The sequence below is a fragment of the Nothoprocta perdicaria genome, unplaced genomic scaffold (genome assembly GCF_003342845.1).
Source record: "Nothoprocta perdicaria isolate Ctin4 unplaced genomic scaffold, notPer1 scaffold_98, whole genome shotgun sequence".
NCBI lineage: Eukaryota > Metazoa > Chordata > Aves > Tinamiformes > Tinamidae > Nothoprocta > Nothoprocta perdicaria.
This window is the reverse complement of record NW_020456287.1, coordinates 513,477-536,969: the sequence shown is the minus strand read 5'-3', so window position 1 is coordinate 536,969 and position 23,493 is coordinate 513,477. Positions and strand designations below refer to the sequence as shown.

At 42.7% G+C, this 23,493-nt stretch overlaps 1 protein-coding gene across 3 annotated transcripts in view; it reads right to left on the bottom strand.

Moving 5' to 3' along the window:
- Positions 1-23,493, bottom strand: part of FNDC3A (fibronectin type III domain containing 3A) — a 105,861-nt gene that overhangs the window by 27,628 nt on the left and 54,740 nt on the right. For all 3 annotated transcript variants that reach the window (XM_026053277.1, XM_026053278.1, XM_026053279.1), the window contains 5 exons: positions 19,123-19,199; positions 14,558-14,795; positions 10,901-11,173; positions 9,011-9,069; positions 1,091-1,248 (listed from right to left, as the gene is read on the bottom strand). In XM_026053277.1, the coding sequence (XP_025909062.1) occupies positions 1,091-1,248; positions 9,011-9,069; positions 10,901-11,173; positions 14,558-14,795; positions 19,123-19,199 (805 nt within the window). The remainder of the gene's footprint in view (positions 1-1,090; positions 1,249-9,010; positions 9,070-10,900; positions 11,174-14,557; positions 14,796-19,122; positions 19,200-23,493) is intronic.

The window sequence follows — 23,493 nt, the reverse complement described above, 5'->3', positions numbered from 1 at the left end:
TCAGACATTTTTTAAAAAGATACATAATATATTTAACCCGCTCACATTAAACTGCACAATTACAACCCATAAGAAATACATACAGCCCGTTAAGTTGTTCTGATTGCTAAATATGGCAAAATAAAGGTGCATGTTTTTGAATTTCACTTTTTTTTGTTCTTGTTGTTTTATAATGATTATTTTCCTCTTCTCTCTGTAACACCAGCCACGTCTGCTGGAGCATGTGCATGTGTATGCACGCATGTTATTACATTAAAATACACAGAACTGCGAAACCCTTTAGAAACACTGATATTTTAAACATCTCTCCAMGCATCTGAAAACTGTAAATTATTGCATATAAGCTACTTGTTATAATCTAGTAAGCACAAAAGACATCGAGTGACATGTATTCATCTGCTTTCACTGAGAACAGAAAGAAGTTCCTTTCTTTCCCCCTAGTTTCAAGCGTGGGGATAATCCAACCTGTGCTTCATGTTCTTCAAAGAAATCCATACAAAGTGACCAAGATAAACTAGCTAAACGGAACAGTTTTATATAAAGAGCTGCGCAGTCTTAATACTAATTATAATTAAATAATAAGCCTTAATAATAAAGTTATGGGCAAATCTCAAATTCAAAGGTGGAGAGCTTGTTTTGCTGCTACTAGAGTTATATTCTGTGGGTATTTTTTTACTTTAGTTGGTGATCTTTTTACTTTACTTGCTGTAATAAAGACTGCCTTGTGCCAGGAGGATTTCTGCGGAAAGAAGAGATGGCCCAACTAGGAATAGAGGTGGGTGTCACAGAAACTAACTACAAATACAATTTCTATTTCTCCTTGTTTGCATAKCTGCCTACTTGAGAACCGATATTCTCTACTGCAGCTGGCTGAAATACAGCTAAGAGATGCTGGAAGCTTTAAGATGCTTTAATATCAAACCAATAAAAGCCAATTTTACTCAAAAAAAAGAGAGCAGTCTGCTTCAAAAACGAAGTTACACAAAACTGCTAATTATTTCAATCTGGGGACAACAGGTAGGCTTTTAAAGAGGCTTTCACGGACATAACTCAAAGCACTAGTACTTTCATAACGACAGCAGACACCAACCTATACACGGTTTTGTATTTTCCATCTTTCCCGGTGTTGGAAATCATAACTTCATAGGTATAAACCTCTGGTGTGTTATTCTTGTCAGCATCTTCTCCGGGCTCGCTGGCTGGAGGGGCCCAGGCCAGCAGYGCTGTCCTTGCCTGGATGTCCGATACCTGCAGGAACACAACGTTGCAGGGGTCTGTTATTTAAGTGCTCCTGTATTTAAGGGCTGCTTTGCTATGCAGGACAAAATAAGAGAGAGAGGATAATCATATATGCTTAGCATATGGGGGTATGTATGACAATATGAGAACTATAATGCATTTTTATAGAGGAAATCAGTCTGGGAATACGAGAAATGTCATCTCCAAATGGCTATCCTAAGGCCTGGGCTGCAAATAAAAGTAAGGAATAAGTTAGGTAAGGAATTGTTTAAGCAAGGAATGCCACCTAGTGGCTAAACACAAAGGAACGGGGTTCTTTGGGAAGCACAGGGGATGGTGAGTGCACACTGTGAGCTCGGTCACTACACTGAATGGCAAGGTTTCAGGCGTTCCTCGGAGTCGCTGGCACTGGGGCTTTTCTAAAACACCCTTCCCGTTGACTCATTAGGTTTTCACATGATCTAAGTGCTCAGGGAAGTCTCCAAAACTGGCACTGCTGAGGCAGGTCCGTAAAGAAAATGCTCTGGRCACTCAGACACAGCTGGGAAAAGCAGACTCTGCCATTAGGTCATAATCAATTAATTCTCCCAGGACCTTTTTGTTAATCAGCATATTACCCAGGGAACCACCTGAGCCTTCTCTTGGTGGAAGCAGAAATGGGCAGAGCTCAGGTGCTTGTGACAAACTCGGCAATAAGGAACCTCAGCTGGTGGCTTCCTCTTGGGTATGGAGTGAGAGCACCCACATCTCCCCCCAGCAATGGGCCTTGTGGGGCACCCAACACCCACAGGAGCAGATGCTGCTCAAAGCCCTTGGGCACCCCATGCGTGGGGGTGTTTTGTGCAGGGAAATGCTGGTACCTTCACAGGTGCCTGCATGTGACAGTTAAAAAAGGATACTTAAGAAACGTATGGGTGTTTACTAATATTTCCCTTGGCCCAGTACTGTTGTTTCTATGATGTACCTGACTATTTTCAATCACTGCACAAGCCAATTGCACCTCCTTGCCATTACAGGAAATGCCTGGTTTCCCAGCATCACTGGAGCATAGAGATTTGGGAATAATTGCTTTTGTAAAACAGCTCCCAGAGTATCAGAATTCAAATAGTATCTTCACAGCTGGTGGTCCTAAACTGCTGCCATGTGCTGAACTTAACAGCTGAATACACTGAGAGCAGCAATGAAGCAGGGGAAATGAGACGGTGACAGCAGGGATGCAGAAGAGAGGGAGTTAACTGCAACAAGGTGCCTTGGAGACGCCACTGTAACACCCCTGGGTGCCAAAGGCAGCAAGGAGCCCCCACATGCTATCAGGGCTGTACATCACATCCTGAAAGGGATCCCAGGACAGCAAAAAAAAAATATACACTGGAAACGGAGTTTGAATTTTGGCAAGAGAAATCCCCCCTAAATCTCAGCATTTGGGATGCACTAACTGCAGCCACCTTAGTGCAAGACTTTCAGGGCAAGCTGTGGGAAGGCATTTGAGCAGGTAACATCTCCCTCTTAGAGAATTTTCAWTTCCTTCTTGTGCTGCAGCAGAAAGGTGACAGGGGATACTTATGGAAAGAAAAGTGGCTTCCTGGAGTACCAACTATGTGCCAGGATTAGTAGGTCCTACCTCTGTGTCTAGTTCCTTCTTAACACCCTCCAAGGATTAATAATACTCACCTGTAGAATGAATTATTCCTATGTTTAGCTAATGGTTAGAAACTTCTCCTTACGTCCTGCCAGAACATCCCTCACTTATTACAGCCACTACTGCTGGTCCCAGCCACCAAGGATTCACTCATCCTGGCCGACTGGGATTAACTATTTCTTTTTGAAATATTCTCCTTATTTGAAGTCTGTGAGCATTTGTGTCTCCCCTCACTCTTCTAAATCTCTGATCATTCTCTCTCCTCAACTATCCTCCTACTCATCACATTTAATGAGATGCCCAAGACTGTACATAACAGTCCACCCAATGCTTCACCAATGCCCAACTGCCTTATGTGCTTTACAAATTATATTTCTCTTCATACATCCCTATGTTCATCCTCTTTTACAACAGGAAAAATAATACGGCTGGTATTGCTGAAAGTTGACGTGACGCAGAAGCACTAAAAGATTAATGGCTTGAACTACCTAGTACAGACAGAGCTGCAAGAACAGGAGGGTCAAAGGCAACACTGCAGGTTACAGAGCAGCAAATCACTTATAAGACTTTGAATTTTCACCAACTGAAGTTCTGACTAGTAGTATTGATCTGGAGTGCTACGGGAACTCCGTTACATGCCAACAAGAGCCTAAGGAGAACAGGACCAAATGTTCCTCAAGTCTCTGGCTGAAAGAAAAAYGATTTCCTGAATTAATTCTACTTGGGCAATGTTTGCTGGTCAACTTGTGTAAACCAGAACTTCCACAGGGCTTCTGAAATAATAAATGACAACTGTGAACACAGTAACTACAAAACAATGACATGGTATTATGTACCGAGCTAAAAATCAGCGAGTGTGTAGGTTGTTCTGGTTGTTTTATTTTGTGTAAACAGAGCATGTCACTAATCAGTATGACAAAGATCTGAAGCTTTGTTGGAGCCAGTTTGTCAAAGCTTAAAACCAACAAACAAGAACAGAACATGAAGAGAAATAATAACGTGTTGCAAATTAAGGCCACCCTAATGGYACACAAAGAGCTCCCTGGTCTGAAATCCTCCATAAACTCTGTGCACATATGCATATGTTTAATGCAGGGAGAAAAAGGAAGCAAATGTCAATGACTAAGTGCCTAGGTTAATGACCACTAATTTCTTAAAWCAGGATTTACAAGCAGACTTAAAAGAGTCTGTGAAACAAAAACAGCTGGCGAGCTTAAAGACAGTAAAAAAATACAATCTATCAGGAAAGTGCTAAGGAAGATATTGCTCTACTACTATCGGATAAAACCCACAAAACTGAGAAGTACTGTAGGAAAGAAAGCAGCACTGAACAGCTATTTCCATCCTGTAGTTGCAGYGAGGCAGGAATTCGTATCCAACTTATATGACACTGTAGCTGGACTAGAGAATTTACAACCTGCAGCCAAAGCATTGGGCCTGATAGATGGTGCCCAATGAAAGTGAATGGCCTGCARTAAAGCAGGTGGTTGGGCTGAATGGCTGGCTTCCCTTTGCTGATGCACATTCCCATGAAGGCCAGGAGCGGCACGAAGCCGAGTGTTGCTGTGGAGCACCGGGCAGGGAAGTACCCGGAGAACAAGCATAAAAGACCTCAACATCTGGGAGAAGGTGCTCGGGGTGGAAAAACAGAACATGAGGAGCAACCCTTCACTCTTGGCAGGGATAAATGYTGGAAACAATTCCCAGCCCTGTCCCCTACACCCCTGAGTCCTTCTACCATCTCTGCACCCTGAGGGAACGGGGTTGGCTGAGTGTGGGGTCCCTAGAGGGGCAACTGGTGTGTGAGGAGTCTGGAAYTGGACTCAAGGCAGAGAGGCTGGAGGAGCAGGACAGAGTACAGAATCACAGGATATTCAAGGTTGGAAGGGACCTCTTGAGATCATCTAGTCCAACCTTCCTGCTCAAGCAGGCACACCTAGAGCATGTGGCACAGGGCGGCATCCAGGCGAGTTTGGAAGACCTCCAGAGAAGGAGACTCCATAACCTCCCTGGGCAGCCTGTTCCAGGGCTCTGTCACCCTCACAGGGAAGAAGTTCCTCCTCACCTGGAGATGGAACTTCCTGTGTTTCAGCTTATGGCCATTTCCCCTTGTCCTATCACTGGCCACCAATGAGAAGAGCTTGTCCCCTTCTTCCCTGCATTCTCCCTTCRTGAACTTACACATGTTAATCATATTCCCTCTCAGCCTTCTCTTCTCCAGAGAAAACAGGCCCAGTTCACTCAGTCTCTCCTCATACAAGAGATGCTCCGTTCCCTTAATCATCTTAGTTGCTCTCYGAGTAGTAGCTCCTAGTYCAGTAGCTCCTAGTACAGGTTAGGAGCTACTAGACCAGACCATATATTCATTCTCCTGTACTTAAATCCTTTTAACTCTTGAGTATAAAATACGSAACACTACTTTTCAGATTCTGCTCTCAACTCCTCAGATAATGATTCATATAGACAAGCCGAGCTCCAACTTAAACCATCGATTGTTTCTCATAATACTATTAAGGGACAGGAACAAAGTATTAGAATATTAGAAAGGCTAAAATTAAGATTTCCTGTAAAATCCTAACTTTTCCCTATTGTGTATAAGCATGTATATAGTTTCGGATTCCATCAGCACATGCTATTTTAACGGAAACCTCCAGCTTCAGTGTTCACTAAGAAATGATTAAGCATTTTTGTTTGTTTTCAAAACCAGGCCTTACTTTTTCAACACAGAACTGTAGTATGGAAACTGCCCAGGGGATACAGACAYAGGCTGCCCAGGCAGGTTGTGGAGTCTCCTTCTCTGGAGATCTCCCAAACCCGCCTGGATGCCGCCCTGTGCCCCGTGCTCTGGGTGTCCCTGCTGGAGCAGGGGGTTGGACTGGATGATCTCTAGAGGTCCCTTCCAACCTTAAGGGTTCTGTGATTCTGTGTGATTCTGTGATGACATTTGGAGGAAGCTAAACCAAGACCCTGACGGCAGCAGCAGCACAAGGTGCCCTGCRAGTCGGTGGCAACATGTTCCGAAGTGCTCCAACATGTGCAGAACATCCATGAGGAATGAAACACAAGGCRCTCCCAAGGGCTTTGCATGCTCTCAGACTAACCCTCCGATCTCCAGCAAATTCCTTTCTCCACCTGCGTTTTTTATGCATCTCTAACTCCTCTTCCCATAAAATGCTCAATCTTCTGCTCCATTTCTCTCCCAGCTTCTGCCTTCTCAGGTCCCCTTGGTTTTGCTTCCTTTTCTCCTAGGTTAATGGATGTGACAGCTAGTACAGACTGCTCAAAGGCTGAGGATTCAACATGGTGCGACCTGCAGAATCAGCCCATGTTTACATTTGCCTTGAGAGGCAGAAGCATCAGCTGGGCAGCAGTAAGAGGAGGTTACTCAGCCTTAAAACTACTTTGAGCTMCTAGGCACAGGATGTGGTGCCATGAACACAGCGTGGGACAGTGAGCATATGATCACCTGGTTGTATGGCTACCACCAACACAGCTATATCCAATTTTCCCTCCTCCCTGGAGGAGGGAAACTCCAGTTCAACCAGAGAACGGAGTGCTGGTGACCCATTAAGATAAACCCCATGGCACAACCCCCAAATACGGCGTCTCCAGCAAGAACTCCAGAGAAAGCAGGAGTTCTGAAGAGAACTGCAGAGAAGGTGGGAAAGGAACATGAGCTCTTGCTTGGTGTGTGGGAGGGTGAGGARAAGGTTTCCTTGGAGAAACTGTGGGAGGACTGCTTCTGATCCTGCACCGCCTCGGCAGGTAATACAGCCTCCCTTGCTCTTATCAGATCACACTCCCCCACCGCGCAACGTCAACGAGTCTTCCCACAGCCCTGGCAGCCCTTTGCCTTGGCAAAGAAGGAAGCAAGGAACGTTGCCAAGTCCTGGAGGTGTCTCTTGCTGCCTGTTCTGTTACTGTTTGGTCTGCAGCAGCCCACTATTGCCCAGGCCTGGGAAGCTTGCTGCTGCCTGCAGAGAGCATTTGCACACCCACACCCAGACGCACTGGAGTTCAAGGAAGGACACGGTGGGGAGGGAAAACACTGGAAGTAACTGCATTGGTGGAGAGGTCATGGACGGGTGAGTGCTGCGGGTGAAGGGAGGTGCAGGGAAACAGGATGAGGAGGAAGTCACCCTGTGACTTTTTTATATGCCATTTGCAACACAGTAGAAAATCACATTTCTAATTTTAATCACATTTCTCAGGCTGACCACCCCAGGATGCCCTGGGTTGTCCTTCTCCTTAGCAAAGAAGTCACTGACGGCATCTCAGACTCGGGGAACGTCCTCTGTGCCCTGACCCCTGCACAAACATCTGCCARAGAAACTGGTCCTTGTCCTTCCAGCCAGGATAGGAAGGATCATCCAAATTCTCAAGAGTCAAGAAAGTCTAACAGGCACCCAGGTTTCGAAGATTATTGGGAAAATCCTTGTTCACGATGTCCCACTGGCACTGCAGTAAACCCACCCCAATCTGATGCAACATGTGGCTAAGTTAGGCATATGCTTCCTYATTGTTAGTTAGTACAGAACCTCATCACCCAGTGGTAAAAGGAGTCTAAAAGAACTGTCCCTTTAGTTACCTAGTCCTGATCCCCAAGTAGGTCTATTTTGTAGAGGGAATAGCAGGAACAGGAAAAAAACATAAACAAAACAAAAAAACCCCACCCAGATACTATCAGAGTCTCCAATTTATTCTCACAACGACAATCACTTCTTTTCCTTCTTCTCCAACTTTTTTGACGTTTTGCTTATCATTCACTCTTCATTTCAGTCCGAATCTCTCATTCACTCAACAGTAGTCTTCAGTTCTACACTACAATTCTGGTGTCCCTGACCAACCAACCTTAGTCTTTCTCAAGCTCCTTCAACCTCTTACTGCTACTCTCTGGGCTGCCAACTGCTACTGACAAGACCTTCACAATCCCTCCACTCTTGCAGCACTAGTCTGTGTGTAGGAACAATGAACAGAAAAGCCATTTGTTTCCCATCTTGTTCTCCCAGTACCTCACATCCACTGCTCTATTTGCTCCTGTTCTCACTGTCCCATCCTAGACTCCTCATCTATTTCAAGAGCCCTCCCTTTCTATCCAGGTTCTTTGTTGGAAGTGACCCCACACCTCTCTCTTCTTTCTTCTGGACACGTTAATCTTCCTTAGCTATATTGGCCAGCCCCATTTTTTTTTCTCCGGAAATTCTTTTTATTGCCTCCTGTCCAATGTTACTGAACTTGACTGTCCCAGCTACCATCTTCACTCCAGCAGTGGCTAGAAGCAGCTTGCTCCCCTCCATTTCTTCATCTCAGCTCCCTCAGCTCCTCCTTACGGATCTTTTGCCTCTCCTTACCAATTCAGACAGCTTCCCCTTCCAAGCTGCTTTCCCAACTAAGACGTGGGGCACTGAGGACACTGAGGACACATTATCCCATTCTGACGCCAGGACACAGCAGGACACCCCAAGCATTTGGGACTTTCTCTGTGATTACAATCCCTGCTCAGCCCTTGCAGCCCCGGGCTGTAAAAGGATCTAGGAGGATTAAGGGCAGGAAACAAAAACTGGGTCAGGCTGCTGTGGAGGCGAAGGGGAGAAACCAAAGGGCAACGTTACAAGCTCCACGACGACCCATCCGACCCTTTTCCTTCTTCCCTTTTTCCATACACTCTTCCTCCTGTTAAAAGTTGTCCTCACCAGTTATGTGAAGAAGTAACCTGATTTAAGCTAAAGRGGTAAGAAACTGTGGACATGTCTGTGGAGGAGAGAGGAAGGGTGAGGAGCAGAGCGCATCACTGCGGAGGGCGCGGGTGCCTGGCAGGACAAACCATGGCTGGCTCCTCCCGAGGCTTCACTTGTCTGCACTTGYCACTGGGAATCTGGATGGTTTTCACTCAGGAGGATTGATGGACAGAGGGCTTCACAAGGTGGCCAAGAAAAAGCTAAGTATTCAAATGATTTTAGCTTCATAAATATTGCTTGAATATAAGTTTTACCATTTCAGTGACTGCAAATTAAGTGCATTTTCATTACTGATGAGAATTARGTTCTTTAAACTTGGCGCAGAGAAAGGGAAGTGTAACTACAGAACAGGAACAGATACACTGAGACTTTATAGAAAGCTACGACTACTTACCACTGGCTTGGCTATATTAGAAAGAAGTGCTTCAAGCGCTTTTGTTTCTTCATCCTTTTCTTAAAAAACAAAATCAGAGCAAACAACAAGTATACATGAATCATTGTTCAGTGATTTTACATTGAAATAGCTTTTGAAGTTCAAAAAGTACAGTACACATGAACTAAAATAGATATAAAATTGAACAACCTGATTAATTTAGAGGGACATAAAGCAGAAAAAGTTCCCCAAGAAGTTGCCCATATAAAGCTATTGCTAATTCTGTTCTGTGATTTATTGAAATACACAAAGGATGTTATATTTTATTAATGTATTACGTTAAACTACTGCTCTGGACAACTTAATCTCTCAGCTATCAGAGCTATTTTCTATAGATTCCTCTTGGGACGCAGACTAACAATCAACCAGCAGCAGCTCCTGGATGTTACTGCACATCCGCTGGAGCGGTACTGGCAGCTCTGCCGGCCTCTCCGGTGTGTGGGAAGCCTCAGCTTCACCTTCACATCCCAGGGAAAGAGATTTAAGGGGATTTGAGAAGGGAGAACCAGACTCATTGCAGTGGTAGCCAGCGACAGGACAAGAAGCAATGGCCACAAAGCACTGGAAGCTGCTGAAAAACTGACTGTGAAGGTAACAGAGCCCTGGCACAKGCTGCCCAGGGAGGCTGTGGAGTCTCCTTCTCTGGAGATCTTCCAAACTCACCTGGATGCCGCCCTGTGCCCCGTGCTCTGGGTGTCCCTGTTGGAGCAGGAGGATTGCTGGACTAGAGGGTCTCCAGAGGTCCCTTCCAACCTTAATCATTCTATGATTCTGTGGTTGGAAGCTTCAGTACTTATTTTGAAGGGGCTCAACAGCAGAATTCAAAAGTTAATACATCTTCTACAAAGTTGAGCACACCAGCAAATCTGGCCTTTAGGCAGAATGACACTTTCTACTTAAGTGTACTGTATGTCTGTGTAGAAGATTGATTTTGGAATCATTCTGAATCGTGATCAACTTCAAGGACTATAAAAACGAGTGCCATGCACCCCCTTTGCCAAAGCTGCACAACTGATGTGACAAACCCAGACTGACATCATCCCACTCACTCATCTGGTAGAGCCCTGAAGCACCAACCTCCACACCAGCAATGATCACATAGAAATTTCTTGTCCTTATTCCTCTAGGCATCCCTTCCAACCTTAAGGATTCTTATGATTCAGAGATCAGCATGGCTCTGTAATCCTGTGTGCTGGTGGTTTTTTCTGCCTCTTTTCTCATTGAGGGTCTATACTGCTTTATCCATTAAATCCTTTACCTGTTCCTACCTTCATAACACCTGCCACGCTGCTTGAACTCTCAGTGAATCTCCCTATCTTTATTCTTCGGTACATAAAATATTTGCTTAGACCAGTCTTTTTTTCTCTCCAAAGGCCTATCAATAATGAATTAGGATGGTATAGGCAGTACGTGCAAAAACAATATGCCCATTAAGAAATCTCTCTAACAAACTCAATGTAGACCTCCTCTGTCAGAGGCTCTGTTTCTTCCCATGTTTCTGTACTATCAAGCAAATGACCAGTACTCAGCAATTCATTGACGTGCAAGCAGCAAAGCCACTCTGCCCAAATCCCAAATTTTTCCTTAAGCAGTGTTATGGGACATGACAAATAACCATTTGTTCAAATCCACGTGGGGACCTGCAAGTCAGTACTTTTATCTTCTTTGGCCTACCCTTTGAACACAAGATGCATTTCAGTTGTCCCTAACTCCACTGTACGCAAATCAGTGCAGTTATGGGCTACCACTCAACTTGGTGATGGTCAAGGCACYGTATTCTGTCTACAAAGACTACGTTATTTTTGTTTATTAAGACAATATAAAGACTGTATTATTTTTGTTAACACTTACCTTCTACTTCGGTGTCTGTCTGAGAACTGCTTTTTCCCTTACCCATAGCCTTGCTCTTGGTAGAACCTGTGCTTACACCAGCTGCATCCTGTCCTTTTGTAAGTCCATTAGGTTCATTTGTAGGAGAAGGACATTTCTGAGGAGATGACGGGGGACTATTTAATTTATCCTTCTGAGTTCCATGTCGATCTTTTAATTTTTTTTGTAACCGCTCGTATGTTTTACTAGACCTTTCATCTCTAAAGTTGGATCTTCCATGAGCAGGCAAAGTATCTAAATGAAAGCAAGGGAAGAAAAAAGAAATCRTTAAGAACAATGCATTTATAAACCTATTTAAAGATGCTATGTGAATTAAGTGCGTACTTGTGTGCACTTTGTGTGTTACACTGAAACTAGACTTTCTGCTTATTCTAAGACTGAACGGTCCAGCAGGTAAAAACTTTTATCCACTAAAATGCAACCTTTTCTGTTCYTTTCTGCTCKAGTTATAAACAGATCTTAAGATGTTTCTGTTTTCTTCCTTGAACTGTAGAGGTGCAGAATAAAGTAAACACAGAAAAAATACTGCTGCTTTATCACACGGGATTAGTTCTGTTTTAATGTCAAATGAAAAACACCTAAGTCTCACGTTTTGGAACACAGCTACAGCTCTAGTACTTTAATGGTGTTTCAGCAGAGGTCAATAAACAACCTTCCAAAGCACAGGACAAGTGAGAGACGCTGCAAGAGCAAAGGCAGTACAGCTGGGTCCTCTATGTACCCTGTGTCTGTACACAGAAACCTTAAACACGGCTACGGTTTCATCAAGGCCTCCCATCACTGAGTCAGAACRGCCATTTGGAAGAAAATAAAAGTCACTAGTAGGCTAATGGAAAAAATAAAACTGCTGATTGGTAGTTTTTTCCTATCCAATTTTAACATTTTTATTAATTTCATCTTTATACTTAGAAGAACTTTAACGACTCACTGAAGGCTTAAACAGTTTATGACCTGACTCGTTTTCTTTAGTGTAATTCTATGACAAACAAGGAAAATAACTGTTTATGATTGTATTTATGGACAGAGGAGATTTGTCTCTTTTGATGAACAAACYTTATTTTTTCCTGGTTTATGTACCATTTGTATTTAGAAGGAAAGTTTTGAAATGAAAGAAGTTGGAGAACTGAACAAAACATACATTCAAAACCACTTTAAAAAAAGATTATTTATCATAACTTGCTTTTTTAAACCACATTCTTGAATTAAACCAATTATGAAAAAACCTCTCAGAATATCTGAGTTGATTTTTAAAAGTTTGAGAATTAGAAAATCTTSACATTCCAGCAATACCTCGAATAATCTAACCATTTGTCCTCCAGAAAAGATGGAAAGAACTGAAARTTATCAGAGTGTAAATTGGGATATAGGCAAAAATAAACAATAATATCATTTTTCACTCATTTAATTCAATAAATGTAGACTATTATTTACTGGGAAAATGATGGAAATGTCAATGTGCTCTTATACTTCTATATTCTTCAAAAAATGAAGGGTTTTGCTACACAAAATAAGTCACCTAATAYCCTCCTTCCACTGCGAACATGGAAATTTTGCCTGACTTCAGCAGGACCAATATATCACCTTTGAGTTTCTAGAAAATAAATGCCAACAATTTGCAATGCAAACGGCTGTAAGGACTCAAGAACCTTCAAAATAGCTTCTTCAATGTAGATAGCTTAGCAAAAATGAAAAAAAGTCATCTGTCACCTCTTTCAAAAACACTATGTTAAAAATGGGATAAAATTTGACCATTTTGAGGAAAGTTATATCCTTTGGTTGAAGAATGAAATCAATTATTTGTTATTTCTTGCTTGCTAGGAACAAAAGATATATCARTCAAATACTGTTTTGACAAGATGGACACAATTCCCAAGCTGGAGATTATTTTTTTTTTTCAGATCAATTTAATACTCAGAAAGTGTGACAGAGGACTACTAGATAAGCTATGTATATTTACCAATTTCATTTTCAATAACACTGAAGAGAATATCCTTGATATGATTCATGAAGAATATCCTGTCAGAGAACTACTGCATTCTAAGCACTTTCAATTATTTTCTTCCTTAAACTCAGATTCCTCACACAGGATCTTAACTACAGACTTTGACATCTGAAAGTCATAGCCCAAGCAGTCAATCTAAAACTAAACATGAAATACATGTCAAATGTGTAACAGACTAAAACAGTCTAATTTCCTAMTTTCCTAACAGACTAAAACAGTCTAATTTCCTAATTTCAAGGTCATCTTGAGTATGTTTTAAAATACAACTTCAGTGAATCAAATGTTAACTGCTGACTCTAGAAATTTATTCTTTCTTCCCTTCTAGGGTTTACATCATTTGATTCCTTTCAAAAGTCCATTTTGATTTTGTATATTGAAATGCTTAAGCCAAAGAGTTAACTGATGTAAGTAAAGTGAACTTCTGTATTTAAAACAATGGGTGACTAAAGAACCTCTTTTTATCATCTGCTCTTTTTTATAATCTTACTAGTTAAGCAAATTATCTCTGAATTCCTGCTAAAGGGATGTAATCTAGCAGCTGAACTCTAAAATATATTATTTCATTGCAAAGTATCCCTTATATCTTTTGCATTTTATTATCAAATTCCAACTCCTAATTTGGCAAACAAAAGTAGCCAACTCTCACCTATTTTAAGTTAAGAAATTAATAAAAATATAAATAAGCAGCCAAGAAATATCTAATGATGCCTCCTTGACAAACTAGCAAGAAACTTCAATATAAGAACAGAGAAATACTGAGCAAGCCAGAAAGGTCAAGACACACATGCATTTTTCCTTGACTGCTTTGCAATGACTACTTAAGCACAGAGACTATATGGAGGGCAACTAAAAATGCTGTTGGTAGCTGAGAGATACAACGTGCAGGATCTAAGTGCTACTCTCCCTCTCCACAGCTTCTCTCTCCTTTGACAGAGAGTCTTTCAAGGTCAGCAGCTACTTTAAAGCACAAGTTTATCAAAAGAAAAACAAGTGTACTGGAAATGTAAATATTTATGTGATTGCTCCGCCCCCACCAGTCAGTACATGTGTGCACTAAGTTGTTAAATAGTATTAAAGAGAGATATTGGTAGCATTGCCAAAGGCGACTTCAACCACAATATTTCAGGTGCGACCTAATTATTTAAGTTGGAAATCAGTAAGGGACATCAGACTATGCACATACAATTTTATGAAAAAGAGCATACTGTTGTAAACAGCACTGAGCATTTAATTATGCCTTAAACAGGGCACTTACAAAAGCCTGGAGTTCAAAACAGTGCCCGGGTACGGATTTAAGTGCTGAGTCAAGAGGGAAAAATATCACTGAAACACTACAAAAACACTCCTGCATTGCCTTCCTTTGCCTTTCCTGGACAAATCCGCTATGCTTAAAAAAACCCTGTATATTTAACACATCACTGAGGAGACAAACCAACTCAGGGAAAGGGCCTTTTTCTGGAGTAAGAAGCCTCAGTAAAAACGAGGCCGGTGTCTTTGTACAACCGGCTCCCTCTGGAGCTGCCGTCCTGCTGGACCAAGCAAGTCCACGAGGAGCAGCGGCCCCGGGAAGGGGCCYGAGGGCGCGTTGGCTTCGAGGGCCCTTGCAGGCTACTCACCCACGTCGCCGTAGACCTGCGAGGTGTGGTACTGAGGAATGTACTGGGYGGCCATGTCGCCCGCGCCGCTCACCGGCGAGTACATGTGGCGCGGCGGCGGGGGAATCATGGCGGGAAGGGGAAGGAAGCCGGGCAGCGGCGGGTGCGGAGGCCTGTGGATCACGGCGTGGCCGCCGGGGTGAAACTCTGGAGCCTGGGGGACCACCACAACCCTTCGAACACCGTTGTCCTCAATAACCTGCAAGAGGAGAGAACGTGTGTCAGGGAGAGAGGCAGAGGAGCCAGCGTGGCTGCCAGGAGGCAGCTTGACAGCTACGTTTCTATAGATACTGCAAACCACCAGTGGCAAAACCCTTCGGAAAAAAGMAGCACAACCGCTTCCAAATCAGAGAAAAGCAAGAGAGGGGAGGATAAAAAAGGCAAAGAAAGGACATCCTTGGCAGTGCTGTTAAAAGTCCCAACCTACCAAAGCACGAGGAGGGTAAGTGTGGAGCACGAGGAGGGCTGCAGGYGAGCAGGCCCAAAGGCCCATGGTTCAGCTACTGGTACTGATGTAGAAAACCCTCTTCACTCTGTGTGAGCATCAGCCACCACCTGGGCAGCAAACAGGGGCGGCTCCTTGAAGCACGTCCAAGGCAGAAGAGATGGCCACGGGGACCCTCTTCGGGTGGTACCACTTGTGGTAAATTCACAAGTGAACGTGACTGTGCGGGTCTGATCATCTCTGAATGAGAAGATCGTGGCATGCTCAACTGGGGTGCACTGTGGGGACAAGATATCCGGGATGCAATAAATACCYGTTCTCTGTTTCCTAGGAAAAAAAATGCAGGAAATGCCAAGGGGTCTTCCCTGTGAGAGTTTTTAGATGAAATGTATATTCATAAAAGGAGGAGAAGCAAGAAAAAATCTGGAACATTCAGTATATTTGGTCTCTCTGGAGACTCTTTGGAGCTCTTTGGAGGATCAATCATTGCTCCAGGACGCATCTGGCATGGAGCTTCTGCCTTTATTTTCTCTGAAAGAAATCTCTTCTGCACACCACAGAGTCTGCACGGCAACTCAAGGCAAGGTAAGCAGGGATGCTGCAGGGAACCATTCCAAAATTTAGCTAATATATTGAGGAAAAATAGTTATGCACACAGAGCTGCATGCTTCTGGTAGAAGATGACAGAGGTAAGATCTTTATACATGAGCAGCACCATGTAGAAAAGAAAGTACAATGTGGCAGATCATTTTGCTTAGATAAATAAGAAAAAAAATGTATATGGAATTTAAGTGCTCTGAGTGAATGCAGCTTTAAAATAAATACACACTATGTGACTTTGAAAAGGGTTGGCTACCTTAAATGGAGAGAAATTGTTCTGTAACAGGAAAATAATTTTACYTAAGAGAATGGTCTTCATATCTACAGAAAGCACAGCTGTTTCGTCCCTAAGGCAGGATAGAGCAACAGCAGTGAAAAACTAGGACTTTAGAAAAATCCAGAACTTTAGTTGTCCAATATATTTCCCTAAATGTGGATATTTCATTGTAGTCATGTTTAAGGCGCTCTGCTGGCACCAAAAACAGCCTCATCAAATATGCTTAAACACATCAGAAATGCTTATAGACATTATATAGCACTATACATAGCAGCAACATTCATGTTCTAAACATGAAAACAGTTGAGACTTCCAAATGTCAGCAGGCCCCCAAATGTCTGTGTCCTCCCCGCAGAGCTGTGGGTGAGGCGGGCACAGCGTGCAGGTTATGGGCACTCCAGACCCTGACGCCACCCCTGCACGTCAGAGTGAACTGTGTGAGCTGGTTACTTCATACCTAAGTACKAAGTAACCTTCACACCTGGTTACTTCATACCCTTAATTTAAGGATGAACATCAAAAAGGAGTAGTGAGGTGTGTGCTTTTAACATGAACCACCAATTATTATCAAGCCAACAATGCTCAAAGAGATATTTGGTAGACCTTTATTTATTTAAATTCATCAAGACTTTTCTGTTGCTGTTGCTTTCAGCCCTTTATGCCAAATTTGGGACAGTATTTTTTTTTTTTTCCCAAAAGGGCTCAGCACATTTTCTGATTGCAGCTTTGTGTTTAAACTGCAATCTGGAGATGATGCATATGGCAGGGACCTATACAGCATACATACGAAGCACTTTTTAAAAGTTTATAGCACAGTTTATAATTTCACTRTTTTTCAGATCAAATTTAGGATATTTGAAACCATTTGGGTGACAGTCTAAGCAACTGAGAGATAGCTACCTAATTCAGAGCAACAAGGACCTTAAGTTCAGTAGCATAAAATCAGAGAGTTTAAACAAATCAGTTATGCATCTGTCTACCTAAATTAAACATTAACTTAACTGTAGGCCCCTATCAGGCAGCTGCAGAAAGGCAGCTCACAAACAGAATCATGCCAAGTCTGTCATTTTAAACCACACAAAAAAAAAAAACAGACATGAACACAGACAGCTTGATAGGATGAATAAAGATGCAATATGCTTTCTTTCAGGGTTTTGTTACTGCAGTTCCAAATGTAAAGGGAGGGAGAAATAAATCAACTCTCCCTTTTCTTTCCAAATTTGTGAATTACTTAAAAAACATGATTTATGTCATGCAAAATAACCAAAAATGCTTTACTCTGTACCTATCCCTAAGTTCCAGAGGTCAGTATGTTGTACCATTGCCAAACAGTAGCTGAAGCAAGTAGTGGCATGCCAGGATTAAACCAAAAGAGGTAGATAAAAGCGGGTTATATTGAATTTGTTCTTCCAGCCTGATGGCTTGAAGCATTTAGCTAGTTTCCAGCTTCTCTCAGAATTCAGTCTACAGACTGAATGCAGTTGCAGACTCTAAAAAATACAGTAAGCCTGAAGAAACCACCTGAGTTACTTTTGTGGCTTGCTGCACTAAGTCTGGGGCAACTCTTAGCTCAACAGTGGGAGTTTTCCCTTTTAGCAGGACTGCTTTCTAATCTGACTTGCAACAGAGGCTTCCAACACAAACCACAGCTGCTGCTATGTTTTGTCAGCAGAAAGGACTTCAAAAGCCTTCTAACCTACATGTTTTACTRGCTACATGTACTTGGATGAAAGCAGCAGAGAGGAGATCAAGCCACCTGTACTCTGAGCTGGATGGATGTGAGGCATCGTCAGCTCTACAGCTGCAGAGCTCAAGCACTTGCTTGAATGAGTGGACTCCAGTGAAAGGCTAACGAGCTCGTCCCAGCAAAGCTCAGTTCTTCAGTTCATCTGCTGTGAGTTGTCAACGGAAGGATAAGTTTATTTCACAAAAATTAATCAGAATTTTACAGGTTGCAAAACCTCTTAAATATTAAGAAGTTTTGTAGAAAACTTCTTGAAGAAAACCTCATTAAGAAGTGATTCCCAACAACTGAAATTAAGCAGTCAATAAGTTAGTTTATAACAAAACTAGGAATTTCAAATATTGCAAAGTTCTTTCCATTCTTTAAAAGTGAATCTTATCAGAAATCAAGCCTTTTTATTATGAATCTACAGATAAATGGCCTTTCATGATTTTTAATTCACTCCTGCTGGTTTGGGATCTCAACTGTGACTGATGACCAACTTATCAACTTACTTTCAACAGAAGAAATTAAAACCAGAGAGAGTCCATGTTCTAGTTTGTCTGGCTAACAAACTTTTCCCAGAGGAAGATTTTTCATGAAGTTCTGATAAATTGTGAGACATCTCCTGGACAATGGGAGGGGGTTCTAGTTGCATTATTTTCTCTTTAATGTATACCCTAGGATGGGCACACAGAAGCTGCAAAAGGAGAGTGGTCATGGCAGCAGAATGTCCTGAGATGATGAATGGTGTTCATCTGCTTTAATTTTTAAATCTGACCTTCTAATCCCCTAGAAATGATCCAGAAGGCAGTACATCTCACCACAAGACAGGTGTATCAAATAGGTGAGAAAAATCAGCCATTCAACCAACTTYAAAGGATGCCCAGGTTATCTAGCATGGATCAGATTTAGTTTTCAGACATCTCAGTTAGGATTTCTCCAGCAGTGACAAGCACAGAGCCTCATTTTAAAAATAAGCTGTAGAAGCACRTATGGTATGAGAATTTGTCCCCAGTTAAGGGTTGATATTCTTTCTTGCTGCTGTACMTTGATCTGTTTTACTCCTAATCTGCAGGGAACTTCCCAGAGATGGAACTATGGGTATATCCTTAAAACTGCACTGGTCCATGTAAAAACACCCATGAAATTGTAATTCAGTAGAGATCCCAGAGAAATCATTATTTGAGTCATGAAACTTCTCTATGCTCAGATGGTATTAGCACATTAGGAGCCTGAACTCTGTAAGGAACTGTTCCTGCTACTGTATTTCAGTAGCTGATCTGCAAATAAATGACATACAAACCATGAAACCACGAGTGTCCCATTGCAGAGGTCCTATGGGGCATCCCCCATTATTTACTTGCATGAACACTGAGACCCTGAAACCTGACACATCACTTTGCCCCGTGAGCTATTTCAGTTCTACTCCTACAATTTTCCTGCAAAAAAAAAAATAAGAAACAAATAAAAGGTCATACCTGTGGGGCATATCCAGGAGGCACATAAATAGTAGGCACTGAACCATTTGGGGACATCATTGGAACCTGAGCAGGACCTAAACGGGTTAAAGAYATATTCAGTACAGCATCCTCAAACAATCTCAGGAAGATCAAAAGAACACGTTGGACTACAAAGCACCTGTGAAAAAATGTACGGGACAACATGAATAAGCAAAGGCAGTGAACTGCAGAGTTAAAATTATAGAATTATAGAGAAACCTAAGAGACATTTAAAACCAGCAACAACTCCCAGTCACCAACAGATATTTCTCCCTCCTTTCAGTAAGCCCCAGAAGAACTTATGGAGGTGCTCAGCACTTCCAAATTCTTAAAAGGTAACAAGTCAAAGGAAGTGTTGCATAACAAACAGATATAGAAAAGACTTTAGAAAATCACCAWCTCCAAAAGAAAAATAAAAAACCAAATCCACAGAAACAAATTATCAAAACCAGATGTTATTCAGTTTTGAAGATTTTTTTTTTTTTTATAAGAAACTTTCTTTGAAATGTTCTTATTAAAATGCTGACCTGTCACCTACAACCACCTCAGTGCCGCAGGAATGAGATAGCAAATAAGACCCTAATTTTTAACATCCCGGGGGGATGCCCAGTAAGTCTATCTCCACCAATGACAAAAGGTGTGATGATGATCCTGCCCCTATGAACTGGAAAAACGTAACAAAAAGTGGAATTTGCTGACACTTAAATAAATATGGCAGAMCAGGGAAGTGTTAACAGGGCAGCTGTAGATAAAGCAATGCCTCAAAAATCCCATRCCTTCAAAGAAGCCTGAGCAAAAGGTCAGCATTATGCACCTGGGTTTTCTAAAAGCTTTTGACTGTCTCAAAGACTCTTAGAGAAGCAGCGGTGCCTTTGGCTGAGAAAGGAGGCAGCTGCTCATGAATAACTAACTGGCTTGGACACAGGAAACAAAGGAGAGATGCAAGTGATCCKCTCTCAAACTGGCCACGAGGACCAAATGGATCCCACAGGGATGCGAAGAAGCAGCTGTTCAAGGTATTAACAAAACTTCAGGAAAAGGGGAATAAACAGCCAGATGTAGGAGCTGTCCACTCACTGCCAGAGACTCTCGTAGCCCTGAATGACTAGATGGTAAAATGCATCATCAGAAAGAGTAAAGCAATACTCCTAGCCCAAGGTAKGTATTTACAGTGTCCAACAATAAATTAGCTGTGGCTAAGAGCAAACAATGGAGTTACTGTATGTACTTCTAAGGACATGTCAGCCCAGTGTTCCTCTGGGGCATTCACAGAAGGAAACAGAACACRAATAATCATTGCTGAGATAACAGAGCGCAAACAGAAAATACTGTCTATATGGTGCCCGACTACCTCGTGCAAGGCCTGTCTCCCTCTTTCCAAAAGAACATAGAAAACATTTAAAAGGGAAACTTTACAAAGGTTTGGTACCACTTTAATTGGGAAGAGACAGTGAAAAGGGAGCTTCTTACGAAATGCACAGCTGAACAGTGCCACTTACTGCTGTAAGATTGCTGTGGAAGTGCAAGGTCAGGTTCAAAGGGAATGAAAAYGTTACTGGGAGAAATCATTCCTGAAGACCTCTAGAAAACCCAAACATTACTTCTGGCTCCAGAAGCTCTTATATTAGAAACGAGAAAGCTTTTTCTGTGAGTCTGCCCTGTTCTTATGTTCTCCCCTGAAATATTTCATCATGGCTATAAATTAAAATGTAGGAAGCTTAATGAGGAAGAACTTCTTCCCTGTGAAGGTGACAGAGCCCTGGMACAGGCTGCCCAGGGAGGCTGTGGAGTCTCCTTCTCTGGAGATCTCCCAAACCCGCCTGGATGCCGCCCTGTGYCCCGTGCTCTGGATGTCCCTACTGGAGCAGGGGGTTGGACTGGATGATCTCTAGGGGTCCCTTCCAACCTCAACCAGTCTGACAGTCTGGCCCCTATCAGAGCAAGGAAGCTGGCACAGGCTTCCAGTGGGACCGTGTACAAAGCACCTCACATTCCCCTGTCCAAAATACAAAAAGCAACACGTTAGAGAGCAACAAAATGCGGCACGATCTGACCGAAGTTCGTGGCAACACCACAAGTCTGGGATATAGACACCATTTTACAGCAGATTTCTTATCTTCTCTCTGACAAATTCACAAGACTTGTGAATTGTACCTTCAAAAGTAAAGAAACCGCAAATTTCTCATTAAGTTCAGCCAAATTACCAAAGCAGCATCCAACTCTGAGTGAACTTACTGCCTGACAGGGCGTTCTTAGCTCTCACATCAACATTTGCGGGCCTTAACACAGTTTATCTAATGGAAAGCACTAAGCAAATACAAAGTGTGGTTATATTAGGACCTTCCATTTTAATAACAATGAATTTGACAGAAAAAAAAACTAAAGATAACTCTGCCTGAATGCCAGGAACAGGATAAAGGAACAGAGAACATTCTTTAAAGAAGCAGCAACATGTTTATAACAACACACGAGTTCAGAAATACACTGGCTGGAAAAGAACTGCAGGTTTACTACCTGTGAGTGCTAATTCCCTGTTGTGGGGCAAAGAGTTCTCATGAACRAGGTGTTAGTTGAAAGGTTAAGTGATCTGTGCAACACCAAATAATAAAAGTAGTACCGTATGGTTTGCTTTGAATATGGAACCTCCAGGTCTTTTTGCTCAGGTAAAATTCAGATTGTTTCAGGGTAACTTTTGTGCAGTAGAAAGAGCAAAGTGAAAAATCAGTGAGAGCTGAAGAAGCAATGGAAAGCATTAGTTTACAATAAATTGGAAAAAGTCAACAAGTAATTTAAAATTGTCATTACACCAACCTGCTGAAAATTGATTCTTAATTGAAGGGAAGGTTTTATACAACCTGTATCTTGTACAGTTTACCTCTAGGTTCTTCACAAGAAATAGAAGGTACAAAAAGTTCTGCCAAACTCACTGTTATCAACACACACGAACAGCCACTCATTAACAATCACTTTACATGGAACCAAGTCCACAGCTACCCAGCTTCTTTATTACAAACTCAATGGCCTGAAAGGATGAAGGAAGAGGAGGGCTAGCCTATTTCTTTGGGAACTAAGAGGTATTTCCACGTGTGGYTTTTTGCTTGTTCAATGCTCTTTAAGCACTTGTCTAAATTAACAATTAGGTCCTGGTTAACAAACCATAGGTCTCTGTAGGGATCACCTAYGTGGTGCTTTAAGTACCTCTGTGCTGACAAACAAGCAGCAGCAGCAGCTGTTATCTGCAGCCCGGACAAAGGTTGATGCTCCTTCCAAAGGGAGCTGCTCCGCTCCATGCGCCAGCAGGCACAAATATAAAACCAAAGGCAACAGGAACCTGGAAAATTCCCGGGATGTCAAAACAATAAAGTGTCTGCATCCAAGCTCCAGCACTCGGAGCTTCCCAAATTATTTTTTTTTTCTCTCCTAACATTCAAGATTAAGGGCAAATGCTGACACACTTCTGGGTGGATTTCTGAACAACTGTCACGTTGGATGACATGGAAACATGCAAGAAAAACGAAAGCGTGAAAAAAAAAAAAAGGTTTCCAGACTACATATTTTAATGAATATGGGATTTTTGCATTGATGTTACTGACTTAATGGGAAACAAATTACAAAACTGCTAAAAATAAAAAATACAAACCACACAAAATAGAAACCACAGAACTGTTAAAAAACACTTTTCTGTATTTAGAAATGATTAAACACAAATACTTTATAAAAGCAAAAAGGCATTTCTTGTTCTGCGTTTTTTGTTTTGAAGTAACTAACGTGAAGTTCTTGGCTTCACTTACATGAAATACATTGCAAGAGAAATTCCCGTGCTTTCTGGTACTGGCTGGACTGGTGTGCGGAAAAAACAGYAGCTTTTAGCAGGGGATGGGAATGACTCAAGTATCAGCAAGTAACAGCACCGGGAGCCACGCTGCCCAAACACCTCATTTCCTACACTGCACATGGACGGCATTTGCCTTCGCCCAGATCCCTGTTATTAGGAATAACGATGATTCTGCTGCTGCACGAGGGTGCCTGGAGTCTTCAGTGCTCCCCAAAGCGGGAAGGCAGCGGCCGCGGGAGCCGCCTGGCAGCCACAGCCATTTTAAACTGCTGCTGAAGCAGGACTTACTGCGCACAGCAACGGGCCAACTCCACGCCAGAGGCGGGCACTTCCCCGCGCTCCCGCGTTATCCTCCCGGGGAATGGGCCGTTGGGAGCGGGGAGGCCTCACACGGCCTCCAGGAGCACCTCGTTCCGCCCGAGGGAGTGGACGGGAGCGCCCGGGAGCGCGCGGGCAGCGCGTCCGCCGCCACGGGAAACGCACGCGAATAAACGGCCCCGCGCGGCGGCGGCGGC